The sequence below is a fragment of the Crinia signifera genome, chromosome 6 (assembly GCF_055691185.1).
Source record: "Crinia signifera chromosome 6, ASM5569118v1, whole genome shotgun sequence".
NCBI lineage: Eukaryota > Metazoa > Chordata > Amphibia > Anura > Myobatrachidae > Crinia > Crinia signifera.
Genome location: NC_139222.1, coordinates 135,639,930 through 135,660,038, shown reverse-complemented (window position 1 = coordinate 135,660,038; position 20,109 = coordinate 135,639,930). Strand labels below are relative to the sequence as shown.

The window sequence follows — 20,109 nt, the reverse complement described above, 5'->3', positions numbered from 1 at the left end:
TCAGTGCCATTATGCAGATTTGCCTACTTTTAAAGACTCCTCTCCAAGAGAACCCCGGAGAGGAGACTGCCAGCAGCACTTGGGGGGCAGGGCCTGATGTAATGTTATCAAGCCCCGCCCCCAGCACTGCAAATCACACAATTCGTGGGTCTTTGAGGAGAGGGCAGGGCTAAATAATGCGATTTGCATCTTTAGGCCCACCTATCCTCCCGAAATGCTGCGAATCACTGAAAATTAATGCTGCCACGAGGGAGATGCGTAGGAGGCCGCTGGTATCCGGAGGGTTGGCCAACTTTTCGGGAGGGCGGGCGGGGGACCCGATTTTCGGTAGCCTCCCGGCCATTCCAGGAGGGTAGGTAACCCTGCCGTTATGACACTCACTATTTTAGGTCACTGTTAGTACAGGCATGATCCATCAGTTGTATTATTTTCCTATGGGATTTTCACACTGCTGGTGCGTTAAGGGACCCATAGATCCTATAATTTACCATGGTTTATGGATTTGCTGGGGACTTTACAATTAGCTCTCCAATGCCGGCACTTAATCGCTATTAATGAAGTATAATCTGTGATAACAGCCCCACCTTTCTGCAATAACACATGGGAGGGGGGGGGGGTGATTCAACACCATACGGAATGTGGTGAACTCAGCTCTATTCCGATGGTGGCGTTTTTGTGCATGCGCAAGCATGTATCTACGCAAGTGCAGACCCAGGCAATGAACAACTTTGGCGAGTTACACACTAGCTGAGCTGTTATTTGCGGGGAGGGCGGGCTGCAGCCAGAAACAGGGATTGCGCATGGGAACACAGGCGGCCTGATGCCTGCCGGGGCGGGCGGCTGATGTCCCAGTTCAGACTGACTTTTATTTCCAAAGGCAGGAGAAATCATTTGATGGGCAGCAACCATTGAATGATTTCTCCTGCTAGCGGAGGCATGCGAACACATCCCCTCACATGGTACTGAGGGGATTCTGCTGCGTTTCACTGCTCTACAAGGAGCTGTCTTCGCTGCTTACCGAGTCAGCATGAATTAGGCCCATCGGTCTGAATACACATCCTGAATCCCACTTTCATCTGAAAACAGGACATCTTTTCCACTGAATTGGACAGTATAATGACTATCAGCCCACATTTATTGGCCAAAAAAGAGGCTCATGTAATTGGAAACCGTTATTGTAATTAAACCAAGGGTGTTCAGTGCAATTATCATGCATATGCTACTGTATGTGGAACCCTGAGGATATGTTAAAGGTGTGGGTGGTCAGTGGATATAGTCTATGTAAACAGAAAGAGCGATGTTTGCATGAGAAATCTCACTAGCACTAACAGGATGTGCAATACACTTGGGAAGACTTTGGGGAAGATATCTAGAAGAGCTTATATATAGATTTTCCTAATATTGGATACCTCCCAACTGACCCAACCGACATTACATCCACAAAACATAAAGTTTGTATAGCCTATAAAATCCACTTTATATTTTATTATAGGTACCAGATAATGTAAAATGTTGAAAGAAACCATTTCCATTTATCATGTTAATACGGGTTTAACAAAAGTTTAAATGATGGAAAACTAAAAGGTCCATACACACTGGGCGACTATGGACAGCGATGATAGTGTTCATCGCTGCGGGGAAAGCCGCTAAGTGCCGCATACACACTGAGCGGTTTTCCCTGTGCCCAGTGCCGACGGAGGTGGGGAGGACGACGTTGCATAGCGGAGCACTATGCAAAGCCGTCCTGAAAGCCGCTCATCGAACGGCTTTCCCGGTGACATTGCGGGAGCGCGCAGCAGTGCTCACCGCTCATCGCCGGGCCATACACACTGGGCGGCTTTGAACGATTTTCAGCTCAAAGCCGCCCAGTGTGTATGGGTCTTTAGATTTGTGCATTAGAGATTTAGGGCCTTATTCGAGTTCACTCTTTCTGACAAAATCCTTCTTAGATGGACAAAACCATGTGCACTGCAGGGGGGCAGATGTGTACAGATAGAAATAGATTTGGTGATTTTTTGGTGATTCTTTGGGTAAATACTGGCTGCTTTATTTTAACACTGCAATATAGATCTCACTTTGAAGTAAAACCCCACCCAAATCTAATTAGATCTGCACAAGTTACATCTGCCCCACCTGCAGTGCACATGGTTTTGCCCATCTAAGAAGGATTTTGTCTGAAAGAGTGAACTCGAATAAGGCCATTTGTGTAGAAACTAGTAAGCCCGTTCGAAGCAAAAGCTTTGTAAGCTAGTCTGCTACCCTGTGTTTGTGCATGTGTGAGAAAGAGATGTAGTTTCACTCTCTGCCAGCATTTGACAGTGTTTCGGAGACTCACAGATACTAGACATACAGTATATATAGATGATAAGGATGGTTAGTCAGACCTGATCGCAGTCCTGCTATTTTGCAAGGCAGCTGATTATTCAATGACTGCACATGCTAATAGATCATAATGGACATGCATGAGGCCATTCAGCAAAAAAATCCAGCATCTTTTTTGATCCAAAGCCATTGGCAAGTTGATTGACAGGAAGATGCTGTTTGCAGGGTGAGTTTCACTCCATCTTGTCAGCAGCTATCTGATTGCAGGACTCTGTTATCACCCCGCTGCGATCATGTCTGCCCGAAGTGCAGAGTGGGATCCTTACTGATAGCCTAGTATATAGTTGTTCTTTACAAAAATAAAAAATGAGACAACAATGGGTTAGATTTAAGCTGTGTACTCTCTAAACGATTTATTGTTCAAGCATGGTACTTGCACGACCATCATGTAGCGCAGGGCTGGGCAATTGCGGCCCTCCAGATGTTGATGAACTACACATCCCATGATGCTTTGCATTAGTTTTGCTATGTGGCCATGCTGAAACTGATGCAAGGCATGCTGGGATGTGTAGTTCATCAACATCTGGAGGGCCGCAATTGCCCAGCCCTGATGTAGCGTGTACTCACAACTGAATGTTTGATAGATTGTTTAGTTATCGTCCCATCTAATATGGTACGGTTGGTATGTGGTCATTGGGTTACCCATTATAGGACGACACACATAGGATGACAAATTAAAAAGGTCGACATGTAAATGGTCGACATAGAAAAAGGTCAACATAGGTTTTTCATGATTCTTTTTTTAACCTTAAAGAACACCTTAAAGATCCCGATTCAGGGGGTTATTAACGTTGGATTGCAAAAGTAAACTCCTTCTTTAATAGACAAAACTTTGTGCACTGCAGGTGGCGCAGATGTAACATGTGCAGAGAGTTACTTTGGTTGAGTTGTTTTGTTTCTGTGCTGAGCAGTGCTTGAAGTGGACCGGTATGGCATACCGGCACTTCGAGCACTGAACTTATTTTTTTTTCTCCCCTCTCTGCAGCAGAGATGGAGATTTCGCGGCCATTCACTGCAGCACACAGGAGACTGTGTAGCTGCTGTCAACCGGCAATAGGGAAAGGTGGGGAGATGACAGGCTGGGCCGGGGGTCAGGGTGCATTGTGACCCCCGCTGTCATTTATTTAAGCTCTGTCGCGGCCGCCCGCCCACCCACCGAGAGAATGGCAGAGAGATGACAGCCAGGTGACAGCAGGCAGAGAGCGGCGAACTGCCCGTGCTGCCCAGCTGTCTTCAGAGCAGAGAGTGCAGAGCGGTGATCTCCCTGTGCCCGGCAGTCTTCAGCGGGTTGCGGCTATTTGAAATCTCACGCTGGGTTGCGAGACCACTGATTGGCTGACATTCTTCCTGTGCTAGATTTCAAATAGCCGTAACCCGCTCTGAAGACTGTCGGGCACGGGCAGATCACTGCTCTGCACTTTCTGCCGGCTGTCACCTGACTGTCACCTCGCTGCCATTCTCTCGGTGGGTGGGTGAGTGGCCGCAACAGAGCTTAAATAAATAAATGACAGCGGGGGGCACAATGCTTACCACAATGCACCCTGCACCCCCGGCACAGCTTGTCATCTCTCCATCCTATCCCTATAGCCGGGTGCCAGCAGCTACAGTCTTCCATTGTGGCGGCTATCACCGTGAGAATAAACGTGAGAATAAACCCTCTTGGCAATGAGCATGTAATACCTCATAGTAACAAGCATGAAACCCACTTGGCAACCAGCATGTAATCCCCTGTGGTAACAAGAATGGAACCCTCTTGGCATCGGGCATGAAACACCTGACATCAAGCATGAGGGTGTGCAATTTAGAGCCACTTTTCCCTTGTAATGATCGCATAGTGCATTTGCACCCTCTCTCTCTGTGTAAACCATTTTATTCTCAGCAGGTGGCACCTTTCATTACTGAGGGTGTGCAATTTAGAGCCACTTTTCCCTATCAAGCCTGAAGTCCCTGGCATTGTGAAATAAACTCCTAGCAATGAGCATGTGGGTAAGTGGCACTTACGTGCCATATTATGTAATGGGCATCATGGTGTTTGCCATAATGCATAATCCGAACAAGGGGGGGACATGGATCCCCCCACCCTTGAGGGCTCGCTGCGCTCGCCACACAGTGGGCCCGGTGCCTCGCTACGCTTAAGTGTCAGGATTTCGGCGGTCGGGATTTTGATCACGGGATTCTAACTGCATCTCATTCCGTTGTGTGGTATAATGTGTAATGGGAATTACGGTGTGTTGCGTCATATGTTATGGGCATTACAGTGTGTGGTATAATATGTAATGGGCATTACGGTGTATTGCGTCATGTGTAATGGGCATTCCATTGTGTGGTATAATGTGTAATGGGAATTACGGTGTGTTGCGTCATGTGTAATGGGCATTACATTGTGTGGTATAATATGTAATGCGCATTATGTTGTGTTGCGTCATGTGTAGTGGGCATTCCGTTGTGGAATATAATGTGTAATAGGCATTACGGTGTGTTGCGTCATGTGTAATGGGCATTATGGTGTATGTCGTCATGTGTAATGGGCGTTACAGTGTGTGGCATCATGTGCATCGGGTATTATGGTATGTGGCATTCATGGACACACCCCTTTTGTGATGAAGCCACTCCTTTAGCTTTGTGTGATATGCCCCCTTTTAAGTGACCACGCCCCCTTTTCTGGAGCGTGCGCGCCTTCAACGTGCGCTGAGCAACATTCTTAGATTTTCCATACCCAAATTTCCACTTCGACTACTGGTGCAGAGTAAATACTGGCTGCTTTATTTTCACACTGCAATTTACACCCCACCCAAATATAACTCTCTGTGCACGTTAAATCTGCCCCACCTGCAGGGCACATGGTTTTGGCCATTAGAGAGAGATTTTGCTTTTGTGAGACAACCTGATTTAGGGCCTCAGACCTGTTAGCAAGGCAGCAATATCTGCAGATAGACAAAACCATGATGCACTGCAGACAAGGCTAATATAACATGTGCAGAGAGAGTTAGATTTAGTGTGGGCTGTTTAAACTGAACTCGAAATTGCAGTGTAAGAATAAAGCAGCCAGTTTACACTGCACAGAAATAAAATACTAACTCTCTCTGCACGTTACATCTGCCCCACCTGCAGTGCAGCATGGTTTTGTCCATCTGCAAAAATTGGAGCCTTGCTAACAGGTCTGAATCCAGCCCAAAGGCTTTAGACTGAACTAAACTGGGTACACACAGAAAGATTTTTCTGTCCAATCTGCCTGATGTCTGATCTGGTAATGGATTGGAGCATATGACAATCAACCATTTGCTCCCCAACACTGAAAAATGGATAAAATAGTTTTTTCAGATACATCTGATAAATCAAAAGGCTTAAACCAATTTGTCTTGCTATTGTCTGTTTTATTATATTTGGGAGCAAAAGGTTTATTGTCCTACTGTACATTAGCAGGTTTTTGTTTCCACCAGACAGAAAAACCTTTAGATGTGTACCAAGTTTTAAAAGACCCATACACAGGTCCTATTTGGCCCGTCTTCACCCAATTCTGACAGATCGGGCTCCTGGATGGGATGAAAACTGGGCAAATCATATGTGCTGCACAACTGATCTCCAGATTTGCGGGGTCATTCTGATGGACTTGGTAAACTGCGAACCTTGCAGCTTACCAAGTCCCTGTGTCGCCGCCCCAGCGAATACCCGCCGTCATATCCCCTCGCAACCATGATAGGGGATTTGTTATGAAGACACATCCCCTCGAATGTGCCCGCAGCAGGCAAAATCAATAGATGGTCAGCCACCATCAAATGATTTCTCCTGCCTTCACAAATATTAGGCTTATATTTGCAGCAGCCGAGATGAAAATAGGGTGAGCGGCTGATGTCATGTGACGTCAGCTGCTTGCCCCTGGCAGGCATCGGCCCACCCATGTACCCATGGGAACACCCAGCATTTTCATGGGGATACCCATCAAACGCTGGGTGTTCCCATGGCTCAGTGCCGCCACCGCCCCCGACCTTCCCTCCCCTCTACGAATTGCCCGGTGAGTGTGCAACTTGCCACGGCCGAAAAAAAGTTTTCTACAGAACTTACTGCGCCTCGAGAAGCAATTTAAAATAACACCAATGAGGAATATTTTGGTTCCCCAAAATACACAATTCATACCAAAAAATGGTTATTTGTAATTGCACTCAATAATAAATGTAAAGCAAGAATTATATTTACGTATCCAGGTATTTTGGAACAAATGGAAGGGTGCATACACGTTCACTTTGAACTCCTCCGACACATCTCATATGCAAGAAATCAAACAGAAAATATACATAGTGTAGTACTTTAAAAGAAAGTCTTAGGGCAGCATTTATCATTATATAGCGATGCCGGCGTGATGACATCGCCGGGCATCGCATTGCAGTATCATGTGATACCGCAGGGATTTATCAAATTCTCCGAAAGGAGCCCGTCCCTGCGAAGCCCCAACCCGGAACCTGGGGGGTCAGCGCATGCACGGTTATGTGCTGAACCCCACCGACCCCTCTGACCGCACTGCCCTGCCATAGGCTACAATGGGCTATCACCATATCAGAATGGCGATAGCCGTGCTGCCCGATGTTGATATATCAGGCAGCTTCGCATCCCCCATAGATACCTATGGGGGATGCGGCCGGCGGCGGTGAAGGGGGGGATCGCAGCAGGGATCGGAGATTCCTGCTGCGGTCCCCCTTTAATACATTTGGGGGATACTATATATTTGCGGTTAACCCCCGAAAACTGATGTTTTCGGGGATTTAGCGGCAAATATTGCTTGCTAAATGCTGCCCTTAATGTCTTGGTCCCAAAATGAAAACCCTTCATTCATGGGGTTGTGATATTGATCCTTATGCTCACATGTGCTTACATCATCCTAGCGGTATATCCTCCCGTAACTCGCCATGGCCGCTCACAGTCAGGGTTTGCACATGCGCACTGCTGCAAGACATCGCAGCACGGTATGGCCAACTTCAATTCAGTACACACCAAAAGATTTATCTGTCCAATTTATCTGGTGGGATCAAAAACCTAGTAATGTATGGAGCATATGGAAATCTAACATTTCTCCCAAACACTGGTCACTCAGACAAATTCATTAAAATGGTTTCATTTAATAAAGTTATACTAACAATTGTTTTGTCCATTTTACAGCATTTGGGAGCAATTCATTCATAGTCAATTGCTCCCATACATTATCAGATCTTTGTTTCCACCAGAAAGATTGAACAAACATTGTGGGTACCCAGCTCTAAGGCCCCCATACACTAGTCCGACTTGTCCTCGGACCCAATTTCCCTTGAGCTCCCCCAGCAACTCCCCAGGAGAGCTCATTAACGATTTGGCACTTGATGTGCTGTTGTTTACATGAGATAAATTGCATGTGGGGGCAGGAGATTAAAAAAAACAACAACAGCTGAGCGGTGGGGCAGCAGAGGAAGGTGCCAGGCTACGTTGAGAACCTGGGGGGGGGGGAGGGGGGACTGTGCAGCAGTGGGGTGGGTAGTGTCCAATAAGCGTTGAGTGGCAGGTGCCGTGCTGCCAGTGGCAGCAGAATTTTAAAAATTATTGCTGTCTCAGCCAATCAACAGCCGGCATCTCTTTTGAATTTATTTTTTAAATACTGCATGGTCACCCCACCCCCTAGGCGCTCAATGCAGCCCAGCACCTGCCGCCCCACCGCTCACCCTGGATGTATCTGCACATATGTGTGTGCCAGCAACTACGGAATTGGACCCAACACATCTAGACTGATTAGGCAGTGTGTTCTACATACAGACTGACAGATCATTCATAACTTACATCACAACTGGGCAGGACTTAGCACTGTCATTCACCAATTTGCTCTGTTAACAAATTTAAACACTTTATTCAGCACTACAGATCCTGGTAAGTTGCCTGTTTATTCCCAAGTTACTCCCTTGAACCAAATATGTCAAGAAACATATTTAAAATACAATATGACTTATGAGCTTTACGTAAAGTAAGGCTGCAAATGGGGTTCAGTTTTTGGTAGGCTGCAAGTATGACTGAGGAGTCATGTGGGGTACACACCACGATGACCCGCTCACGATGCACATTGTGAGTGGGTCGTCAGTGTTTCTTCAGACCCGCTCACGATGATGCGGGGGGGCACGACCCACTCACGATGTGCACCGTGAGCGGGTCCGAACCGATGGCGACCCGCACCCGGCTGTATGGTCATTCTTCAGATCCTACCTGCTGCAGGTAGGATCTGAATAACGACCGACCGACCTGCGGGACCGCGCATCGGATCGTATCGGTCCACACCAGGACAGAAAAGGGCCCAATCACCACACAATCTACATCCAATTGGTCGGAATTGGATCTAGATTGATGGGATCGGGCCCTAGTCGTCCTGGTGTGTACCAGGCATCAGACTTTAGGAAGAGTTGAGTTTGGAGAAAGGCTGCAGACCAGGGGCATTTTAAGAGAGGAGAAGGCCTGTGTGCAGCCTCCTCCATTTGGGCCCCCTCCCCCCCCCCCCCCCCGAGTGAGGGGACTGCAGACTCCTCACTAGCATGCAAATCCCCTCAGCAGCATGCGAGAGGATGTGTACGTTAACACATGCGTCCGCACGGAGGAAAAATCATTTCATTGTCGCTCACCATCGATGATTTTGGCACTGTTCTCTAAGAAGAGCCCACTTTTCTCACGAAAATATGCTTCAGTGTCCTGTCCCCTGATGCAACTCTTTATTTAGCATGCACTTGTCCTAAATTGTCTTTTACTGTAATTTGTTATTTTGTTTTTGCTCATTTATGTATTGTTGGTTGCTATGGAATAATAACAATAAAATGCCTAGGCAAGCATACGTTTCCCAGATACTCCAAGAAAAAAAACCCAAACGCTGGCTTTATATCAATCAAGTTGCCTACAGCTAGTGATAAAAAAAAGTAGCAGGATTATCACAGGTAGGGAGTATAAATTGTAAACTCCACTGGGGCAGGGACTGAGGTGAATTTTCAAATATTCTCTGTAAAGCGCTGCAGAATATGTGTGCGCTATATACAGTAAGAAACTGTTACTAAATAAGTCTTGTGTTTTAGTCAAATGCAACTTTACAAACCTACTGTACTTTTGGGGGCTGCTCTGCTGAGTGCCCTTCCATGAAAGCCATACTTTTACTGAGGCTCATGACCTTTAACATTTGTTGTGTTGATAAATGTTGGTACATTCCTGGATGTAGTTTTAGTGCTCTTTGTTGATTTTCTGATGATGATACAGCTTGATCTTTGCATGAAACTGCTAGGACACACACATTCCTGCAAAGAATGAAAATGGTCTCTCGTATAATCTATGGTACATAAGTTTTTTCACAACCAAGTGATATTGTTTATCAACTGCTTTTTGAGATTGCTACAATTGTATTTTCTCATAGATATGTCATTAAAATAACAAGACTGTTTCTGACCAAACTGCTAAAGAATCTTCTTTATACAAATGATTATGGGCAGTACCTGGCTGAAATGATCTTCTTAATACTATAGAAGCAGTAACAATATATATATATATATATATATATATATATATATATATATATATATATATATACTTTTTACACTTCTTCAAGGTGGCTTATTCTCTGTAGAATAATGAATGGCACATGGGAAGGTCGACATGTCATTAGGTCGACGTGGGTTTTTTTTCGACCAAGCCCATGCCGACCTAATGGCATGTTGACCTTCCCATGTGTTGACATTGGATCATGTCAAACTTCAGTGGTCGACCCAATGCATGTCGACTTAAGCGCTGTCGACCTAAGACCGTATATACCGGGATACATATTTGAGAAAGAGCATACATTTTATTCCACATGACTGTTGAGATAGAAAAAATAAACAGTATTCCATTTTGCATGTGATCCGATTGACCCTTTTATTATACAAAGCGACATATAGAAATGTAACAATGTATATAGATTTATTGTGTAGCCCTCAAACACATTTAGAACATATAAACAATGTTTTCTACATATAAATAGTTTATATGGGTGGGGATCGTATTGTGGACATCACTTAGGTTGACAGTCATTAGGTCGACCACTTAGGTCGACAGTCATCGACAGGTGTCAAGGTCGACAGGTGTCAAGGTTGACATGGGACAAGGTCGACAGTGTTAGATCGACACAGTTAGGTTGACATGTTTTTTTTTACTGTTTTTTTTACCTGAATGTTGAGACAGTCGACATGGACACAGTTGGAAGTCAACCGCAGCCACTCACTATGCTTCAGGCACACTATTTTATTCTCCCACCACGCTCTACTGGATGATAGGTCATGAAATACTGCCTGTCGGCACATGGGTCAAAAAACAGTAAAAAAAAAACAAAAACAATGTCAACATTCCGACCTGTCGACCTAACCATGTGTCAACCTAAAACCATGTCGGCGTTCACACCTGTTGACCTAGACACCTGTTGACCCAACGGTGTCGGCCTAAGTGGTGTCGGCAATACGACCGTAACCCGTTTATCTGGTAGTTACATATGACACAAGCTTACATCTGTAATGGGATGTATTACAGTATCAGAATCAACTTTATTGGCCAGAATCAATCTAGGTAACAAAGTCCTTTCAAATATTTTATCCTAATTATTTTAATGAGATTGTATTCCTTTAAACTCTACATGAATGAAAGTATAACCTGCCACTCTAAAATACTATGGAAAGCTACTAGTGTCTTTAAGACCCTGTGGAATCTTATGGAGAAGCACTTTCTGAGTGATTGGGCAGACTCACAGACAGAGCGCTCAGATCACACATCATCTCCCCTGCACTTTCCTATGTTATGTATGACAGGAGATGGGTTCTGTGAATGGGAAGCGTTACTGATGGACATGTGCTGCCGGGCTCTATGTGCCTGTGGTACAAGAGGAGCTGATGTGGTGTCCCAAGGAGAAAAGAGTTCTGCAGGGAGAACATAGGAGGCTAATCCCAAATACATGGCCTGTTCCAGGCTGTTCTCAGAGTCCCAGCCAGCCTGGCAGTAGGAGACCCCGCAGCCCCCCTGCTCTTGGCTAATTCCTTCTCGTCTCAGTTCCCCAGCACAGGAACTTCTTATCCCCCTGCTGCAACTTCTGTACTCCTATACCTGGCTCTCCCCGTGCCCCTAGCATCCCCTGTGTCCCTGGCCATGCTGCCCCTCATCCTCAGCGCGCTGCTGCTCTCCCTGTGCCCCAGCCGTGCGCAGTATGAGCAGTACAGTTTCCGCGGCTTCCCCCGCTCCGAGCTGCAGCCACTGCAGCCTATCTACGCCCGGGCTATGGAGCTGTACGAGGCGGAGTCGTGGAGAGAAGCTACCCGCACGCTGGAGGCCAGTCTGAGGCTCCATCGGCTACTGGAAGACAGCGAGGCTTACTGTGGTCAGAGCTGCACGGAGGGCTCCCCCATTCCCGGGCTAGAAGAAGAGGAGGGGGCGGAGGAGCCCCGGGACTGGAGCCTGGAGCAGAAGTTATTTAGCCGAGTGCTGTCCCGGGCTGTGTGCCTGAGGAAGTGTAAGGCTACCCTGCCGGTGTTCCAGCAGCCCTACCCCGACAAGGAGACCCTCCAAGCCTTCCAGAGAAGGGACCCCTACCAGTACCTGCACTACGCCTACTTCAAGGTGAGAGGTGTATATGTAGTCGTACAGTATATTTCACATGCACTAAGCAAGCATTGGAGAGAGTGATAAAGAGGAGAGAGATAATCTATCAACCAATCAGCTCCTTTCTTCATTTTTCAAACGCAGGCTGTAACACGGCATTTGATTGGTTGGTAATTTAGCTCTGAGGGGGGGGGGAGTCCAATTAGCAAACTGGTCCATTCATTGCTGTGAACATATTCTGGGCTGCATGACCCAGCTTACCGGTTTACACTGCAGTGACTGCACCACAAGCCAGGTTTAACCCGTGTTCAACTCTGCCCACTACCTATGGCCATTCTTTAAAAAAAAATTTCATTCAGCAGCTGTTCCTGCACCCACTGCCTGGACGCCGCTGCCCCCCTCACACCAGAAAATGCAGGGACTAGGCAGGTGTGAGAGGGGCCAACCCAGCAATGTCCCTGCTTGAGCCCTGGTCTGTATTCCCTGGTGAATCCCTGCATTTTCTGGTGTGAATGGGGTATACCTGGGTTGAAATACCGGGTTGCTTGAACAGGGTCATTTACAGGGTGCTTTCACACTGCAGTGTATAAAGGATATAATATTACTATCTGTGGACATTTTCAGTCATGTGGAAAAGTAATTTAGAGGCATTTAAAATTGGGACATCACTGACCCCACCCCATTATGTGAATACATCAGGCTATCCAATGCATTTATTTAAATCTAACAGTTCACTTAAAGAACACACATCCTTTCAAATATACTGTAACTACCATAACAAAACACAGCCTTATGTAGTGTGTGTGTCAAGAAGTGTGTTACTTGCTCTTGATAGCAGTCAAAAGGGTATATTTACTAAAGTGTGGGTGTTACGCATAGAAACCAATCCGATTCTAGCTATTATCTTCTAGAACAGAGATGGGGAACCTTCGGCCTTCCAGCTGTTTTGGAACTACACATCCCAGCATGCCTTGTTACAGTTTTGCTATGTGGCCATGCTACAACTTTTGCAGGGCATGTTGGGATGTGTAGCTCAACAGTTAGTAGAACGATGTCAGAATCCCAACTGTTAAAAGCCATACAGTCCTGCTGCTATACATTGCAGTAGTGTATGGCTAGCTTTAGTAGAGATTCCCTTGGAGATTGATGATCCAAATAGGCACACAAGTTAAGAAGGTGATACTTGGCTGACACTCTACAATTTAAGGCAAGAGATACATTTTTAAGGGGTATGGATCACTGGATAGACAGCAACTAGGTCGACATGGGGTTAGGTTGACAGGGTCATTAGGTCGACCCAACCATTAGGTCGACATGGGGGAAGGTCGGCAGTCAAAAGATTGACGTGGGTTTGCGATGCTTCGGGCACACTATTCACACTATTTTATTCTCCCACCATGGCCTAGTGGATGGTAGGGCATGATATACCGCCTGACGACACAAAAAAAGTGAAAAACCTCATTTCAATCTTTTGACTGTCGCCCTGTTCATTAGGCCTACCTAAAACGACATAGGAAAGGTCAACAGTCAAAAGGTTGAAATGGGGTTTTTCACTTTTTTTGTCCTAAATTTTGACACGGACAGTGAAACGTAGCACCGCATCCCTTCGAATGGCTCGCTGTGCTCGCCATGCTTCGGGCACGGTGCCTCACTATGCTCGGTACACTATTTTATTCTCCTACAACGCCCTAGTGGATGGTAGTGCATGAAATACCGCCTGTCAGCACATGTCGGCTCAAAAAATGTGAAAAACTCCATGTTATACCAGCAGATGAGCGGCTTTCAGGATGACTTTGCATAGCTCTGCGCTATGCAAAGCTGTCCTCCCCCCTCCATTGGCGCCGGGCAGTGGGAAAGTCGCTCAGTGTGTATGCACTGAGCGGCTTTCCCCGCATCGATGATTGGCATCATTGCTGTCCATACACGCTGGGCATAGTTGCCCAGTGTGTATGGACCTTAATGAAACCACTTCAAATGCTTTGTTATAGCCAAAACTAAGTACACCAGATTTTGTGCACTTGTGTACAAGCCCTTAGCAGTGTAAGGAGATGCTGCTGATAATTATACCAGTTTTGTCATACTGAGTTATGGAGGTCATTCTGGTTGGCTTGCTAAACAGCAGTATTTCACTGCTTTTCAAGCCTTCTAATCTAGTGCGAATTCCCGCCTTGAACCGAATATCCTCGCCGCTTTGCAAATGGATTTTTTGCATGAACATTCATTGGGGGCAGTACGGATGGTGTAATGGTTAGCATTACTGCCTCACAGCACTGAGCTCATGGGTTCAATTCCCACCATGGCCCTAACTGTGCGGAGTTTGTATATTGTCCCTGTACTTGCGTGGGTTTCCTCCGGGTACTCCGGTTTCCTCCCACAATCCAAAAATATACTGCTAGGTTAATTGGCTCCCAAAAAATTAACCCTAGAATGTCTGTGTGCGTATGTACATGTGGTAGGAAATCTAGATTGTTTGTAAGCTCCACTGGGGCAGGGACTGATGTGAATGGTCAAATATTCTCTGTAAAGCGCTGCGGAATCTGTGTGCTATATAAGAAACTGCTAATAAATAAATTGTGCAGGGTAGCGTTTGGGGCCGAAATCAGTCTGGGCTGGTCCGAGAGCTGGGCGGGTGAACGCCTCCTGCCCACTTCCCCCCCTGTGAGCACCACGCCGACTATGCAGGTCAGTGAAGGCGCCTGCACATACGCATATGAGAATATGCGCAGAGATTAACCATCGGTCACCCGTCAGAACATGCCAGGGAACGAACCAACTGAAATGAGGGCCTATGTATTTTCACTTTTATCTATAAAATACACATGTAAAGTGAATGAAATGCAGCTCTAGAAACAGAAACAATTGGCTAGCATTATTCTGGAACTCTTTACACTCAAGTCTATAACTATTTACACTCCAGTATCAAATAGAAATGAATTATATGAGTGAAATCTGTTCTTCTATGTTCTTGAACAAATGTTTTCATATTCTGTTATTTGTTTGTTATTCCCTGTTTAGTTCAAGGCAGTTTTAGAATAAACGTAAAAGGCATCAGCAGCTATTACACGAACAGAGTAATAGCCTGCGATGGTGAATGCCAGGAACTTCTGTAGTTTGGTGTATTTGTGGTTGATCTGCAGCTCACATTTCACAGCAGAGGTTGGGGACTGCCACGTCTCCAGATATGCACTGAATCCTCCTGAAGGGTTTCCTTCTTTCCCATAGGCACTTTCTGCCATATGGTTCCCAGATGTAAAAGTCTATTACACTTAGAAATCTGCTCATTTTAGCCTGTCGCTGCTTATTTAGATGTTACTTAGCTAAAAAACACTATTTTATGTATAGAATTTCTATGTTCTTATTTCAGAGGGTAAGGGGGATCTTTTTCCTTTGCACACAGATTTCCTGTCCTGTAAACCCATTGGAAGACATTGCAGTCATTCTAGGTTTTTTGGTTTCTGTTCTAATTATGCAGCGTTATCACACTTTTCATGTTATTTCATAGCTTCTGGAGGGCCTAAGAGACTCTCATGGGCTCTGCTTGTCTTCCTGTGAGCTTGATGATGTGATTCCCAATGAATTGCATTATCATGGCCCAAAGCATTACTCCAGAACAGAGCATGATTACAGGTACCAGGTTTATTAGGCTAATACACATGTAGCTCCCCTTGTAATGTTGTTAAACACACATGTATGGGCGCTCAGGGACTCAGCAATCATACTGCCCATATGTATGTAACAAAGCTTTATACAACTGGTGTGTAGGATCTAATGCTTGTGGTGTGTGAAGGAGACTTTGGGCGGGATGTTGTAACATCTGCTGCCCATTATCGCCGGGCATCGCATTATTAATAACGGCATATGCTCTAACATATGCGGTTATTAACGCAAGGGACAGCTCTTGCGATAAGAGCTGTCCCTTGCGATGCGGTGCTGGCACTGGACGTCTGTGACCCGGGAGTCCATCTGCGCATGCGCAGAGTAACGGTGATGGCCGCAGGGCATGCTGGGAGGGGTCCCTGACGGGATCCGTGCCACTGCGGAGGGACCATACAGCATACAGAAATGCGGTAAAAACCCAGATAACTGGGTTTTTACCGCATTTCTGCTTTAGAGAATCTCCCCTTTGGCTTTAGGCTGCCCATCTGGCACTGTAGCACAATGTACATAAAGTAATGTATCCATCATTAAGTTACATTGGCACAGCCCTCTGGCAGTCACCTTAAGAGCTTTAACCCACCCCCTGCCGCAGAACGTCGGAATGGGTGATAGCTAACAAGCCTGTAATAAATTAGGTCTGTATTTTATTCCTCGGCTGTCACCTGCAAGGCACCCCCCAGTCCCAGTGCCATAGGCTGGAGCCTAATCAGCCTAATTGTTAATCAGGCACTGCCCCAGGATCTTCTATCTGGATGGAAATTCACATTTTGGCAAGTATTGTGGCATTATTCAATTCTAAGTTAATGTAATGCCAGGGATAGTTTTTACAACCTATTTACATGTCTGTGGTCTTCATGTAAGCTGCTCTGTTTTCCATCTAGTTCATGGAAAGCTATTTATTAATCGGTTTATGGGCCAAGGCAGTGATGCATGTTTGCAGAGTGCATCTTGGGGCTCATTCTGGATCACTTGTAGTGATCCGAATTCTGCCCCTGCACGGATGGTGATTTCTGTGTATGTGCAAACCCTGACAACAAACAGCCGAGTTACACACTTGCTGAGCCATTCGCAACGGGGAGGGAGGGCCGGGAACGATGAAGGCGATGTGCCGTGGGAACACCCAGCATTTTATCGGCGACCATCAAATGATTTCTCCCGCTGCAGATACATGCGAGGGGATGTGTCATCGATACTCATACCCTCCTATTTTAAAGAGGGGAATAGACGGCAGCAGGGTGGGACAGGTGGCGTCTCTGGTGCTCGGTAAGTTGCGATCCTCGCCAGAATCAGGCCACTTGTGTATGAACTGCACATGCCCTTGAAGATGGCATACACAAGTATGGGGGATGCAGCATCACTAGCGATCATTACTAATACCCCTTTTACACCAAAATCCCTGGTCGGATCCTGGTCTTTGAACACAGGAGTTTCCAGGGTTGGACCCAGCTTCATACCCTATTTACACAGCACTGTGACCCAGGTCGGACCCAGGTCTGCGCCGTTTATACTGAACCTGGGTCAGCACTGCTTTTCCCTATGGATGACATTAAAAATGTCCATTTTAGGACTGATAAACTGCCAGCCAACTTTCCTTCAATGATTTAAAATAAAAATGAAAAGACATGACAAGTTAGCATTGAAGAATGTTGGTTTGTTTATTTTGTAAAATATTTTTTCAAAAAGTTTTATTCAGTGCTCAAGCACACACAGTGGTATAAAAGTGCAGCATCTCCCATGTGCTCTCCCCAGCCCCTTCCCCTGCAGCAGCAGACCGAATCTCCCATGTGCTCCCCCCAGCCCCCCCCCCCCCCCCCTCAAATAATAATAATATAAATTATACTGCATCCGATTATGATTTCTGTGTGCACTGCCCGTATCCTTCCTGGCTGCTGTCTTTTGCCACTGCAGCGCACCGTGGAAAGGCGTCCAGCACTTCTGGTATCCTTTCAGCACTACCCGGATGTCCCAACCTGGGTTGGGACCATTTACACCACCCACGACCCAGGTCCAACCAGTGTTCAACCCTGGTCAGGACCTGGGTAGGAGACCAGTGTTACTGGACCTGGGTTGGCCCCTTTTACACCAATGCTGACCAGGGTCCGTCCTGGGTCCAACCTGGGTTATTCCTTGGTGTAAAAGGGGTATAATTCAGTAGCTAAAAAATGCAGCTGCATTCACATGTGAGTGCAAACATGGATTAGATCCAATGAGTGCATTTCGACTAATGCTGGGTACACATCAGAACGATTTGGCCTCAATTTCCCCCAATTTCGATACAATATTGACCTATTGTATGTAAATTGGGCATGTTTTAGATTGGATTCCAATTCGATGCAGGTCCCCATTGGTCGTTTTGAAGATCTTACCTGCTGCAGCCAAGATGTTAAAAGATCCCTTCCACTAGGTACAGATAGTGAGCAGATCGTGTGCTCCAACAGATCATGCGACCATCGTATGATCGTCTCACGATCATGATCATTCTGGTGTGTACCCTACATCAGTTGTGAGCTCTGGAAAGTTTACTTATAAGTTTATTTCCACATGTTTTCAAAAGTTTATTTTATTCCAAGTATAGAGCAAGTTTAAGTGTGCATTAATAATGATGTGAAGTGATAAAGTGGTTTTTATCACCAGCCAATCAGCTCCTACCTGTCATTTTTCAAACCAAGCCTGTAGCTTCACAGTTAGGAACTGATTGACCGGTGATAAAAACCAAACACTTTGGGGGAAATTTACTAAAGGAATTGGTGTGTTTGTATCCAGAAATACACTTATTTTTGACATTTACTATCCCGAATATACGGCTATTCGTATTGATAGCACATCAATACGAATATGAATTGCCGTATTTATGGGATAGTAAATGTCAAAAATGGATGTATTTCTGGATACAAATACACCTATTTTTTTACAAATTTCCTTTAGTAAATTTCCCCCTTTATCACTTCACTGAGCTTAATAAATCTGCCCCTCATTTTTTGGTCCGATGCGGGTATGCACATATACTGTACTGTATAATGTATTTTCACATGCTGTGGGAAAGTGCATAAGTAAGTTTGGGTGATGCAGAATTTCAGGTGAATCTATAGGCTTTGCTGAGCTGACCAGACGTGTAAATATTGCCCAGACAATGTAGACATTTTTGTCTTGTGTGTGATAAGTAGGAGCACCTGCAGCTGAGCTGAACTCTGCATCAAACCCTTGGAGTTTATTTATAAAGCCTTGGGTTGTAAAAACTGCCATTCTTGTGTTTAATACCCAATATTTATAGGAAAAATGCTTTTACTAGCCTGCCTTGCTAGCCAAACTTTACAACCCTAAAGGCCCATACAGACACAAAGATCCTATGCCCACGACTATGAAAGATTCCATTCATTTTACCCCCTTGCAACGATTTTGAGCGATTATCCATGGTCGTTAATCGTTTAACATCGTTTGGTATCGTACACATTTTTAGCATTAAACGATGGACGATAAACGACGATGCGCGTCCCCGCAGGTCGGTCATCATGTCTGTCATCGCCCTTGCATGCAGGTCAATTCGTCTATCATCGTTTACATCGTACAGTGCCGAAGACGGCAAACGATGAAAAACGACGGACAACGAGCGACGGGAAGCGATGTAGCCACTCCCAGGAACCTCCCAGGCGCCATTTCGCTGCTGATGGCATCAGGAGACCCAGCGTGCGTAGCAGGACACGGCAGGGGTGGATTCTCCAATAAATTGGTGAGTTTATTCGTGTGGTGGTGAGGGTAGGGTGGCGGCTGCTATGTAGTAGAGCTGAGCGCTTCATGTTTGTAGTTATTTATGTTGTGGGTATGGGTTGTTTGGCCTTGTGTGGTGGGATGCTGAATGGGTGCCTGGCTAGCCCTGGAGATAAACAAACCCATATCCAATGCCTGGTGCATTTTGTGAGTGCAGTGCCTGGTGCAAAGTGTTGCTGCCTACCTGGTGAATTCTATGCATGTAGTGCCTGGTGCAAAGTGCTTCCGCCTGCCTGGTGCATTTTGTGAGTGCTGTGCCTGGTGCAAAGTGTTGCTGCCTACCTGGTGAATTCTATGCATGTAGTGCCTGGTGCAAAGTGCTTCCGCCTGCCTGGTGCATTTTGTGAGTGCTGTGCCTGGTGCAAAGTGTTGCTGCCTACCTGGTGAATTCTATGCATTTAGTGCCTGGTGCAAAGTGCTTCCGCCTGCCTGGTGCATTTTGTGAGTGCTGTGCCTGGTGCAAAGTGTTGCTGCCTACCTGGTGAATTCTATGCATGTAGTGCCTGGTGCAAAGTGCTTCCGCCTGCCTGGTGCATTTTGTGAGTGCTGTGCCTGGTGCAAAGTGTTGCTGCCTACCTGGTGAATTCTATGCATTTAGTGCCTGGTGCAAAGTGCTTCCGCCTGCCTGGTGCATTTTGTGAGTGCTGTGCCTGGTGCAAAGTGTTGCTGCCTACCTGGTGAATTCTATGCATGTAGTGCCTG

General features: G+C 46.0%; 1 protein-coding gene across 1 annotated transcript in view; it reads left to right on the top strand.

Annotated features, from left to right (window-relative positions):
• Window positions 1-11,142: 11,142 nt before the first annotated feature.
• The window catches only part of P3H4 (prolyl 3-hydroxylase family member 4 (inactive)), a 46,150-nt gene continuing 37,183 nt past the window's right edge, over window positions 11,143-20,109 (top strand). The window contains exon 1 of the mRNA XM_083147303.1: window positions 11,143-12,003. Coding sequence (XP_083003429.1) covers window positions 11,536-12,003 — 468 coding nt within the window. The 5' untranslated portion in view covers window positions 11,143-11,535. The remainder of the gene's footprint in view (window positions 12,004-20,109) is intronic.